The sequence below is a fragment of the Octopus sinensis genome, linkage group LG7 (assembly GCF_006345805.1).
Source record: "Octopus sinensis linkage group LG7, ASM634580v1, whole genome shotgun sequence".
NCBI lineage: Eukaryota > Metazoa > Mollusca > Cephalopoda > Octopoda > Octopodidae > Octopus > Octopus sinensis.
Genome location: NC_043003.1, coordinates 65945422 through 65957815, shown reverse-complemented (window position 1 = coordinate 65957815; position 12394 = coordinate 65945422). Strand labels below are relative to the sequence as shown.

The following is a 12394-nucleotide window of genomic DNA, read 5'->3' as shown; positions in this document are numbered from 1 at the left end:
ATATATACATATATATACGACGAGCTTCTTTCAGTTTCCGCCTACCGGATCCACTCACAAAGCCTTGGTCAGCCCAAGCTGCCATGCAGTGGGACTGAACCTAGAACCATGTGGCTAGGAAGCAAGCTTCTTACCACACTGCCACTCCTTATATAGCTTTTATGCCTCATTCTCATTGTGAAAGACCCATATAACGGAGATTTGAGCATACTAGCGTCTGATGAGAAGCAGTGGGGCGAAGATAAACCCGAATAAAAAGACATACCCATATCTACATACATACGTAGATATGTATATAAACATGCACACACACACACAGATAGATTGATAGATAGATAGACAGATAGATAGATAGATAGATAGATAGATAGATAGATAGATAGATAGATAGATAGATAGATGCGATAAACTTCAACGGGTTACCGCTTACTGAATTCACTTACAGGGCGTTGTAAATCCGTGTTACAGCAGAAGACATTTGACTAAGTTGCTGTGCAGTGGAACAGAACCCGAACTAAGATGGTTGCGAAGCGAGCTTCTTAACCACAGAGCCAAGCCAAGCCTAAATTTATTTATATTAGTTAGCTACATATCTTTATGTTGCGATTTCAAGTCCTGTTAGTATTGACTTTGATTTTTATACACCAAGATATGTCACCAAAGTAAACACTAGTTCGGTTCCATCATTGATTATATTCTCTCACTGTTTTTTCTCTATATCTTCTTCTCTCTCTCTCCCTCTCTGCTCCCCTCTCTCTCTCTCCCTCGCTCTCTTCTTTGAAGTCTTATGCTGATGTAACAAATCATTACTACTTTTACTGCCGCTACTGCTACCACAATTACTACTACTACTACTACTACTACTATTACTACTACTACTACTACCACAACGACAACAACAACAAATACTACTACCACCACCATCACAACAACAACAACAACTACTACTTAAAGTTGTAGTAGTACAAGTAATGTCCATGATAAGAATGATAATGCTACAAGAGGTACTAATGCAAATATAGAGGAATAAAGTAATTAATTAAACGAATTATGAAAGCAGCTGAAACACGTGGCGATAGGAGTGGGAGTGGGTGTGTCTATTTTTCTTTTAGTTTTATTTAGTATGGACATATTCCATTAATGACCATCCTAATAGAATATGTCCATGTTCAAAAGGAGAGAGAGAATGTGAGAGCGTGGTAAGAGTAGGAGAGAGAGAAAGAGAGAGAGAGATGAAAACTTGTAATGGAAGTAGATGTAAAACGTAAAGGAAAGTTGAGAGAAAGAGAGAGAGGAGGAGAAAGAAAGATACAGAGAGCTGGGTTTTATGAGACGTTTTATGAGAGAAAGAGAGAGAGAGAGAGAGAAATAGTTATAGCTGGAAAGTGAAAGTGAAAGTAGGAGAATGTGTGTTAGTGAGAGAAAGAAAGAATGAGTGTGTGTGTGTATGAGAGAGAGAGAGAGAGAGAGAGAGAGAGAGAGAGAGAGAGAGAGAGAGAGAGATGTGTTTTGTTCCTGAGGTGAAAAAAATTGTATAGGTAGATAGAGAAGGCGAGAAATGGAGAGATTAGATGGGCGCTGATAGTAAGAATGATAGTAAAATGCGGTCGATGAAAGAGAAGATAAAATAAATAAATGAATAAATATATAAAAAAAAGCAAGAAAAACAAATGATTTGCTAATCTATAAATACATTAGAACGAATAAAGGAAGAAGGAAAATGAAAACAATGTGATGAAGAGTTTATGTAAATGAATGATGAGGTGGAAGCTGCTGGAGAGTTGAGTAGCAACAGATACAACGTTGTGGATTTTACACGAGCGAGCAATTCGGAAAGACGGAAAGACGGAAGAAATCAGGAACTACAACCAACAAGTTGTGTTTTTACTAGAGGTAGTTAGAACTAGAAAAGCATGCAGCGAAGTGTAGAGCGTAGTGCTGTTGCTTCATAGTGGACAGATTACAATGCGCGAACGTTGTGATATTATGTGGATGAAGGAAAAAGTACAGAGAAACTAGAGTTACGTGGACACAAACAATATGAAAATATACAGAGATAGACTTTGTTGAAAAAAAAAATGTGTTGTGAGAAAGATAACAAAAGATGCATCACAACAACATAAGCTTCAAGATTACCTGTAACTACTGCTAGAATTTTTCAAAGGCGATTATTTTTGTTTGAATTTAAAACTTGTAATATATACACTCCATATATTTTACACACACAAACACACACACATACACATATACACACACACACACATTCACACATACACACACACACACACATATACACACTTACATATATACATAAAAATATAATACTCACCTCCGTACACACATATACATACAAACGCACACACACACACACACATATAAATACACATCTCTTCATTTTTCTTTCTTTCTTGCTTACTCCACTTATCTTTGTGAGTGTGAGTATATATACATACATATATATATATATATACATATATACAAATACACACGCACGTGCACACACACACACACACACACACACACACACACACACACATATATATATATATATATATCTTATACACTGCTCGTTTGTTCACCAATACAAGTATATATCACACACAAAACTAATCGACAAAAGAAGTGAAAGTTTAACTGCTGTAAAGGTACAAAATGTTCGAAGATTAACAAAAATTCTGCTACTGCAATTGGTGCTATACACTTTTTAGTTCTTTTACAGTTAATGATTCATCTGTTTTTTGGTGATAATCTTTGTAATTATCACAAAGATTATAATTATAGTTTTGTTTATACATACAAGGTAATTTGCTTTTTCGAATTTAACACGATTTACAATATAAGTATGAATGGTATCTGATTTGATTTAATTCATAATTAAGTTGTAGTGGAGATAAATATGAAAGAAAAGAAACAAGCGTTATGCTCAGAAACGATTGAAAATAATAACTAAATAAATATTGTTTTCTACTTTAGAAAAATATATATCCCGAAGTACCCAGATGGCTGGAAATGAAAGGAGGATGATAATATTAGTAGTATTTTAGACATTGTTTTATGGATAATAATAATAATAATCCCTTTTAGCATAGGTTGAAGGCCAAATAATTTCGGGCAAGGTGTTAGTGGATCAAATCTACCTCTTTAATGGACTGAATTCGGATACCAAACTCATGATAATAATAATAAAAACGTGATAAAAGTAACAGAAAGGAGAATATGAGGATGGATACTAAATACCAGCTGGTAGAATATATGGAACAAAATTGCAAACTTGAGAAAAAGAAAGGCGTCGAAGAAAGTATACAGAAGTACTTTGAAAGAAAGTGAGTAGTGAATGCGTTTATTATAAAACTGCTACAGGTATGTCTCTAAGTTTATTTTGAAAATTTATAGTGTTTTGTCAAGCTGACTACCTGTGTGAAGGTATGCATTGCAATTTCGCGAACAGTATTGTATATTTTGGAGGTCTGAACGAATAAGTTTTTCACAGAAGGAGAAAAATACTGAATGAAGGAAACAGTGTTATTAAGATGAATATTATATAAAATAATTCCAGGAAGTGAGAGGAGATGTACGTTTGATTGAGATAAAAAGAACCAGTCACATGGAAATTTAAAAAAATAAATATATATATATATAGCGTCATATCTGAAGTAACATGTCAGATCGAATCACCGGAAGTAATTTTATTGTATCATAAATACTTTGTTAGATTTTTTTAATATAATTTTTTTTGTAAATATGATTATTTTTCTCTCTCCATTAGAAACTCAGAAATTTAACGTGACAAGTGACAGGAGATAACTAATCTAACAAACACTTATCAATATGCTTAGACACACCTACGGCATTTCCGAGAGCTATCTCCAAGTAATATATATTTATTATTAGTAGTTAGTTATCACGTCATAAACTGGAACAGGTCACTTTCTTTTTCTGCACATGCCTCTATATGCTGAAACATGACAGAGGCTTACTTTTTTCTTTCTTTTTAAGTTATAGCTTTACTTGTTGATTACATTGCTTACGTGTGGATAAGATAATGACACTTTAAGAAGAATATATGGATTTACTAAACTTTTTACTTGAAACAGCAGTGCGTACAAAATGGGCATTTAACGCTTCACCGAACTGGACCCAACAATCAACGATTAATGGATGGAGCGTACTGGGGTTGTTCATCTATCTTCTTCCACCCCATTAATGAACACGTGTCACAGATACCTTCAGAAAAATTTCCAGCAACAAGATCCCACAAACTCAGCGAAAATAAGTGTTTTAAAGCGGATTCTTCGATTTACAAAAAGGTTGTGGTTGATCCTTTCTTTCCTATGTACCCTGATGTGTATAACCCTTTATATGTTTCTTTCAGCTAACTGTTGCCGGTTATTAGATCTTACTAGTGGATTTCATCCGGCTGTGCCTTTAGAATCATCAAAATACGAATTTGACAATAGTTTGAAAGAAAAGTCTTTACCGTACCGATTCCAATGGAATTTACCCGGTCGGATACATAAAATTAACAGTCCTGTTCAAAGTAAAAAGACTTCTCGCCATCAGAGTAACTCATACAAAAGAAAAAAATCCAAATCCGGAAAGGCAATTGTGATGAAAAAAGCAAAAATTCTCTACAGATTCGCTAAGCCACCTGAATCACATAAAAACATGCATCCTGGTTCATTAGTCTCTTCACATACAAAACGATCCAAAAGTTACAAAAGTATGAATGCGAAAGTTGGCAATAAGAAACCATACAAAAAGCGATTAAACAGAGAACTGTTCCAAGCTTCATTAGCAATAAATCAGAAAAACATTTATGCTGTAGTTGGAAATGACAGCAGTGGAGGCACTCACCACGCTGAAAACAGGGTGAAGACTTTCAACCAATTACCGTCAGCATGGCAAAACTCTTGGCTTCGCCATGTAAATGAGAAAAAAGACTTCACCCTTCGTAATTACAGCACGCGAAAACATATCATGTCTCTCTCAGATTATGAGAACGGAAATGAACAAACACGAGCGGATAGTCCATTAAAAACTAACATGAACTCGATAAAGTCGTCTGGAGTTAGAAACAGCCTGGTGCTAAGTAAAGAGTATTCAAACCATGAATATATAAACAACATCAATTCTAAAAACATTAAAAACAATACCAAAGACAACAGCAGCACAATCTATTTCGAAGATAATACGGTAGATGAAAATAGAGACGACAATGAGAACACAGACAACAACAACAACAATAATAATAATAATAATAACAAAAACAAAAGCAAGCCACATGTTCAGTTACAAAGAATTCGTCATAACGCTACTAAAAAACTTCCGCAAGCTATAATTGTTGGTGTGAAAAAATGTGGTACCAGAGCTCTTTTGGAATATCTGCGTTTGCATCCCGATATGAAGGGCACGGGACCGGAACCTCACTTCTTCGATAAACATTATGATCGAGGCCTAGAATGGTACAGGTAAGTCTTCTTTGAAATCGTCTCATTATAGTCATCATCATCAATGTCATCGTCATAGACGTTGTCGCCGGCGTCGTCGTCGTCGTCATCATCATCATCATCGTCATCATCATCATTGTCATCGTCGTCGTCATATAATATGCATCATCAAATTATTCATAGCATTATCAACACTACTATCCAGTTCTTAATCATTATCCTCATTGCTGCCTTTGTCCTCGTCGTTGTCGTCACCACCACCACAACCACCAACACCACCACCATCATCATCATCATCATCATCATCATCATCATCATCATCATCATCATCATCATTCTCATCATCATCATCATCATCATCATCATCATCATCATCATCATCATCATCATCGTCGTCGTCGTCATTATTATCTATTATCAATAATATCATTATCGGTATTTTCTTTTCCGATTCTGACTCTATTTCCCAATATACCTCGCTGTATTTCCTCACATCCTTTACCATACTGATTCCATTTCATCTCCCTTCGTTGCTTATTTCGTTTTTCCTTTCTCCACGATATGCCAAATAAATATTCATAATTGTTTATCAGACCTATTACCTTCCTGGCTCTCTACTTTGTTATACACTTATTTATTATCATACCAGACTCAAAAGTTTTTAATTCTGTATAAGTTGTGTGTAATTCAACTTTACACAATTTTTCTCTTTATTTTCTGTGTCGCCACACACATTTTCCTCCCACCAAACAAAAACATACTGCAATATGTTCACATATATTCCTATATCATAGATGAGTATAACCAATATTTCCTAGCATAGACGCGGGGCAGGAATCCTGACGGAAGAATGCGTCGGTTCAATCGACTCCAAATGCCTGTAACTAAGCAGACAGAAATTGTATGTATTAGGAATAGAGCTTCCGTCTAAATAAAACGTCCTCCTTTCCTTGTGTGAGTTTCCGCGGATACGTTAAAAATCATACGTGTGCTGTTAAATTGAAATGAACGTCATTTAGTTGTGAAGAGCCCTTCTTAAGCATACATTCAAATCTAGCCATAAAATTCGTATATCACTGACAGACACTCGTGTACATGCTCACAGGATGCCGTGTCTTATTGGTACGCAGTTACAACAGAACTGTCAAAGACCTTCCTTAACAAATCAGAAAGCATTAAATAACTCAACGTCCTCTTTCACCGAACGGCGATTTAAAAACGCTCCCTCACCATTTTCTTTTGTTAAATAAAGCAAAAAAGTACATTATTTAAACAAACAGAAGCAAATTTGCGCAGTTGTTTATAAGATGTATATCGTTGTACTATCCCATCCACTATGTGTATGATTTAATATATTAGTAGACGAGTGAATTTGTGTCGTATCTGCTGTGATAAATGATTTTTATAGAATTTTCTGAAAAGGCGAGGTCTTACGTAATGGCATTCTATTGGACGTTTGCACACATTCCGTTATGTTTCTGCTTTTAAAAAAACATATGTCCTACTCATATTCTAATTTCGACTCAGAAATATTTAAATATAAATATAAATTAAGTGTTTATTTCTCACAGGAATCCAAAACCCTCATAACACCCAACGCCTTCATAACCCTTATTTACTCTTTGTACCTAATCTCAGACCTTAAGCTTTACGTATCTTTATCTTAAGCTCCTTGCGCGTTGCTAAATTTTGGATGTTTCAGTTATCAACAAGTGCGTGCAGGTGCAATATATTTAATATTCTCTTTCTTTTTTTCCTAATTATCTTTGAAAATATGCCAAACCTGATGTTAGCGACCTATAAAAATGACGTACCAAACGTGGCCAATTTCAGGAAATCCTTTATATCTTCACGACATTGGCAACTGTTTCTCTTTTATTCCTTTCTTTAAATGGATAGAATATTATATAAGGAGAATTTAGTTGATGTCTCCTTAGTAGGTCGGATAGCCACTAAGGGACACCCTCGTTGGTTCGTGTCTTTGATAAAATCAGTCAGCTTCTCATCTGCTTTCTTACTGACGCCTTTTCTTTATATATAAGGGAGGAGTTGTATCGCAATTGTAGTGTAAGAAGTTATCATTGGGATGATCATACTCAAGGAGATAGGTATGTAATAATATTGCGGTTCAAACAGTTTTGATATTTGGAAAATCATTCAAAACTGCATTCAAGTATGAATGGACAACTTGAAATTACTTGGCTGAACAAATTTCTAACGTATGTTAATATTTCGGTCACCCTACAATAATATAGTGACAACATCTTATTATTTTCATTCTTTCTAGTTTTGGTAAAACAAGAATTAGCTGTCTTCAAATAATAGTTTAAGCTGATTTTTACACTTCTTTTTTGTGTTTTGTTTGCAAGATTCTTGATGAGAACTCCTGTGTTGACAAAGAATTTTTGTTGTGTCTTGACAAGGTCGTTAGGGCAGTAAAAACAACAACAAACTGATATTGATCCAGTGAGTGTGTTATTATTATTGGTGTAATGATCCTCCCAAGACATTAGCTGATTTTAATAGTTTTACCATAAAATTATAACTAAATTATAATCAGCATAATCGATATTGTCATTGTCCATGCTAGAAGTATTTTTAGAGCGGCAGACAAAAGTCTCAATGGCTGTTAGTCAGGGATTTTTAGGTTCCAAGCGAAGACCCAACAATTTGTAGTTTTATCCTTCCGGACTGAAATGAACTATGTGGAAGTCAAATACGGGATAACTTGATCGACGGTTCCTTCTGGGGAAAAGCAAAGTATTTGATTGTGCTGAAAATCACAACTATATTTCTTCAATGTTTTTTTCCTGGTAAAAATGCGATTTCTCTTGCAACATGTAGAGGCGGATATAATTCGAATTTATTTTCTTGTGAAAATCTTCCCTTTAACTGCTTGCAATGCTTCCACTATAAGAGAACTTATATTACCACCTCACAAACGCTTTTCTTTTCTTTCCAAATTTTTGCATTTTCAGAATTCTTCAACATCCTTTACAGCAAACTTCTACTCTAATTGGTTTAAAATATTGATAAAAAGACATCCTTTCTTTATTCATCTTTAATTATACTAAATATATTTAATTTCATAATCAGTTTATATACAAACATTCAAGAGTATTACGACTTGGTCATTTAGAGTAAGAATTTCTCCTAATTGCCTGTTCGTACTATTTGTTGTGTATCTTAATCTCATAATATTTACATATTGCCAAATGAATATAAGTAGCTAATGAGTGGGTACGTATGCTTGTGTGTGCATGCATATTCTAGTAAGGCTAATATCAGAAAGCTTGTAACAAAAGGTTATTGCTTCTCCACTTTTGGCTAAGTTGAAATATGGACACACACCCACACACTATACCGATGTAATTTTTCATGGTATTTCATTTTGATATTTGGCATCCACATTATAGACATTTCGAGATATTTTTAGAGTATAAAATCTGGTCTTGAGCTGCATATGTCTTTTGCATCGTGTAGGAATGAAAGATATGCTTTTCCAGCTTTCAGGCAAACAATTAACATTTAAATCTACTTTCGCATATGTTAGTTGAGACTACTTTTCGATTTTCCGATACACTTATCCAGACTGGACTTTTATATTAGCCAATCAAGATCAACGACCATAGATTTATCTACAGATTAAATGGACTCTCATCTTGGAATATCCAATAACGGAATCACTTTTGTAAAAAAAAATACTGCACTGACCTAGGGGGTGGGGAGACGTTATTACTGAATACATGATATTAACAGGTTCTACGAAACAAGGAAATTCGAAGTTGGTGCTTAAAGCCGTGAGCTCGTTTGATACTCTAAGAACATTCTTTCAGCTACTCATGTAAAAAAGTTCGATGATACATCCGCATATTTGAGCACTTCATGGATTTGAGAAAATGCATCAATGTATCGAAAGCAGATCCAAGTACCTGGAAATAATAAAAGATCAAACTATAGCGTCGGTTCTTTTCACTTCAAGTTCTTATTCTCGAGAACCCTCTCGTTAACAAGGTACTGATCAGGTAGCTTTTGAGGAATGCAATTCCTCTGTTCTAGTGTACTGAAGCTGTATTATTGAAAACCTTCACTAATCTAATATTTTGGAGAGCGGTACACATGGGAACGTGATCAACCAGCATTTTTCCTAAAACTAGTCTCACTTCTAACGAACAATTTTCTTCATTTTTCCAGAGTCAACTTCATATAAACTGGTAACGTTACATTGAAATTTTGTTGTTTTTGTTTTGTATTTGATTTGATATTTGATCTCCCTCTCTTATTCTCCCTCTCCCTCTCTCTCTCTCTCTCTCTCTCTATCTATCAAAGTATCTGTCTGTCTCTCTATCTATCTCTCTCTTTCTCTCTCTCTCTCTCTCTCTCTCTCTGTTAATGTCTAACGATGAAAATTAGTGTTCAACACCGCATTGGTGGATATAATTTCTTTATCTGTGGATTAAGGCTACCATTGGTTTCTTGTAAAGCAAAGTAAGAAAATATCCCAGTGTCTAAACAAATTTCCGAGCTGATCACACAAATATGTATGCATGTCTGTCTGTATATATATATATATATATGTAGGTCCCGGTTGAGTCGGGGTTAACCACAGTAAATAAGGTACCCAATACATAGCAGAGTAAATTAATTTATTTTATAGAAGGAGCTTCTACAGGACTAGAACTGTTCTAGTCCTGTAGAAGCTCCTTCTATAAAAAATATATATATATATATATATATATATATATATATTATATATATATATATGTATGTAAGTATATGTATATATGTATATGTATATATATATATATATATGCATGCATGTATGCATGCATATCTGTAGGTATATATATATATGCATGTATGTATGTATGTATGTATATATGCATGTATGCATGTATGTATGTCTGTCTGTATCTACGTATGTATCTATATATGTATGAATATATTTGTGTGTGTGTATGTGTGTTCGTATGTTATGGAAGGATAAAAGCTGAAGCAAACAATAATTAGATTGGCCTGTTCTTAAACATCGTCAGTGTAGTGAAAGAAAGAGCCTAATTGGGAACAAGGAAAGGGTTATTCTCGAGAGCTGAATCGAAGCTTCAATCATTTGGATAACCAGCTTGTCAAATAAAAACCACAATCAAGTGTAAACATCATCCATGCCAATACATTTCCAATTTGTGAATCTGTTTACAAGTCTCTAATCAAATACTCTAATAATTTAGTCAAATTCTATTCCAATTCCTATCGTGGCCACATACACCTCCAACCATTTTTTTGAATTCGTATTACTTACATCTCTCAGTGTTTATGCGTTTGAAAATAAGTTATCATCTTATTTGTTTTTTGGAAGGCATACTGTTGTTGCACGTGGTCCAGTATAAGAACGTTGGTTGCTTTCAAATATATTCCCTTGAGAAAACCGTTTTTCACACATTATCTCTTAATTAAAGTGAATATCTTGTTTTGATTTAAGAACTCCAAATTTCAGAATTGTTTATATTTATTACCTCCGCCTAAGCAAAGGCGGAATTATTGTTTTCCGTCGTGTGTTTGTTTGTTTGTTTGTCCGCGGACAAGATATCTCAAGAAACACTCGATGGATTCGGATGAAACTACCAGGGATTTTTGGCCTCGTGACTGGCACGATTTGGAGATCAATCCGGTACCGGGCGAGGATTCTGGATTATGTTTCCCTGTCTTTTTACTTAATTTTTCAGAGCGGTCGTGTTCATTTTTAGTATTCTCGTTTGTGAGGGCAGTCGAGTTTATTTCAAATATTTTCATTTTAAAAATCCTCTCCGGTTAATCGTGAAGAAGACTTTGATGCTGCCTTGGCAGAGGTTTGCACTCTCTGAGTGCCCTTGTTAGTCCAAAATGTACTTTTCTTTCATTTTTAGCGACAGCATTTTTCCTAAGTTACCTGATTTCAAAAATGGTCTTCATACATCTAAACATTTAATATATATTGGTTGCTTACATTTTATAACAAGACATTATATATAAAATACTATTTACATGCTATGATACTGTTTAACAATGTACATTGCATATTAAATTATACAGTTATCTCAATAGCATTTTCCATATGGTTTGCGACGACTGCTCTAGGAAGCGTTTAAACGGTTGCTATAACGTACTTGTTCACAAGTGACGTCAAATGCTAGTCACTACTGAATGTGACAGGATTCTAGATAATTTTAATAGCGCGATCAGCGAGAAGGAGTTCCTAAGCCTTCTGAGACTGTTGACATCAAGGCATTTCATGTTCCATTGAACACCATTGAACAGTTTCAAAATGAAGATTGCTACAAAAACTTGACTATGAAATAAATTCCATTAGAGTTGAAGTTCGGGCTGGAAGATCTGTGAAATTAGTGAGATCAGGGAATAGGTGATGAAGAAAATATGAATGGCTATAATGTATTAGAGAATTGAGTGTCGGCGTGATTGATCTTACGATGAGGCTGTTTAGTTCCCAGGATAAAAAAACAATATAGTAGCTGTATAGGGAATATAAGGTTGTACGTCATAGACTTGAACAGCAGAAGATACACTCTTGCTGTCCATAAAATTTGAACATAGAACGTAAAGACAGACAAAATGACGATAAGCATTTTGTCCTGTGTGCTACCGATTCTCTTAGTTAACCGCCTTAGACAATATTAAACATAATTTCTGATTTATACACAGATAGAAATTTAGGTTCCAGGGTAGGTGATACGTTATTTTATCGAAACAGGATAGGTATAGACCAAACTTGACCTAAGTGGGATCTGAACTCATGGCGTAATGAGCGAGGACATAGTAGCCCAAGAAAATATTTCAACGCGCTAACGATTATGCCAAATTACCGTACACTATGCTAATGGTTTCTGACTCCTGAATCTGGAGAAAAATGCTAAAAGGTTGCAAATCGAATACCTAGCACTTCGAACACTATC

The 12394-nt window shown here is 34.7% G+C and overlaps 1 protein-coding gene across 1 annotated transcript in view; it reads left to right on the top strand.

Moving 5' to 3' along the window:
• Nucleotides 1–2503: 2503 nt before the first annotated feature.
• LOC115213910 overlaps nucleotides 2504–12394 on the top strand; it is a 101070-nt gene continuing 91179 nt past the window's right edge. The window contains exon 1 of the mRNA XM_029782887.2: nucleotides 2504–5468. Within this exon, the coding sequence (XP_029638747.1) occupies nucleotides 4159–5468 (1310 nt within the window). The 5' untranslated portion in view covers nucleotides 2504–4158. The remainder of the gene's footprint in view (nucleotides 5469–12394) is intronic.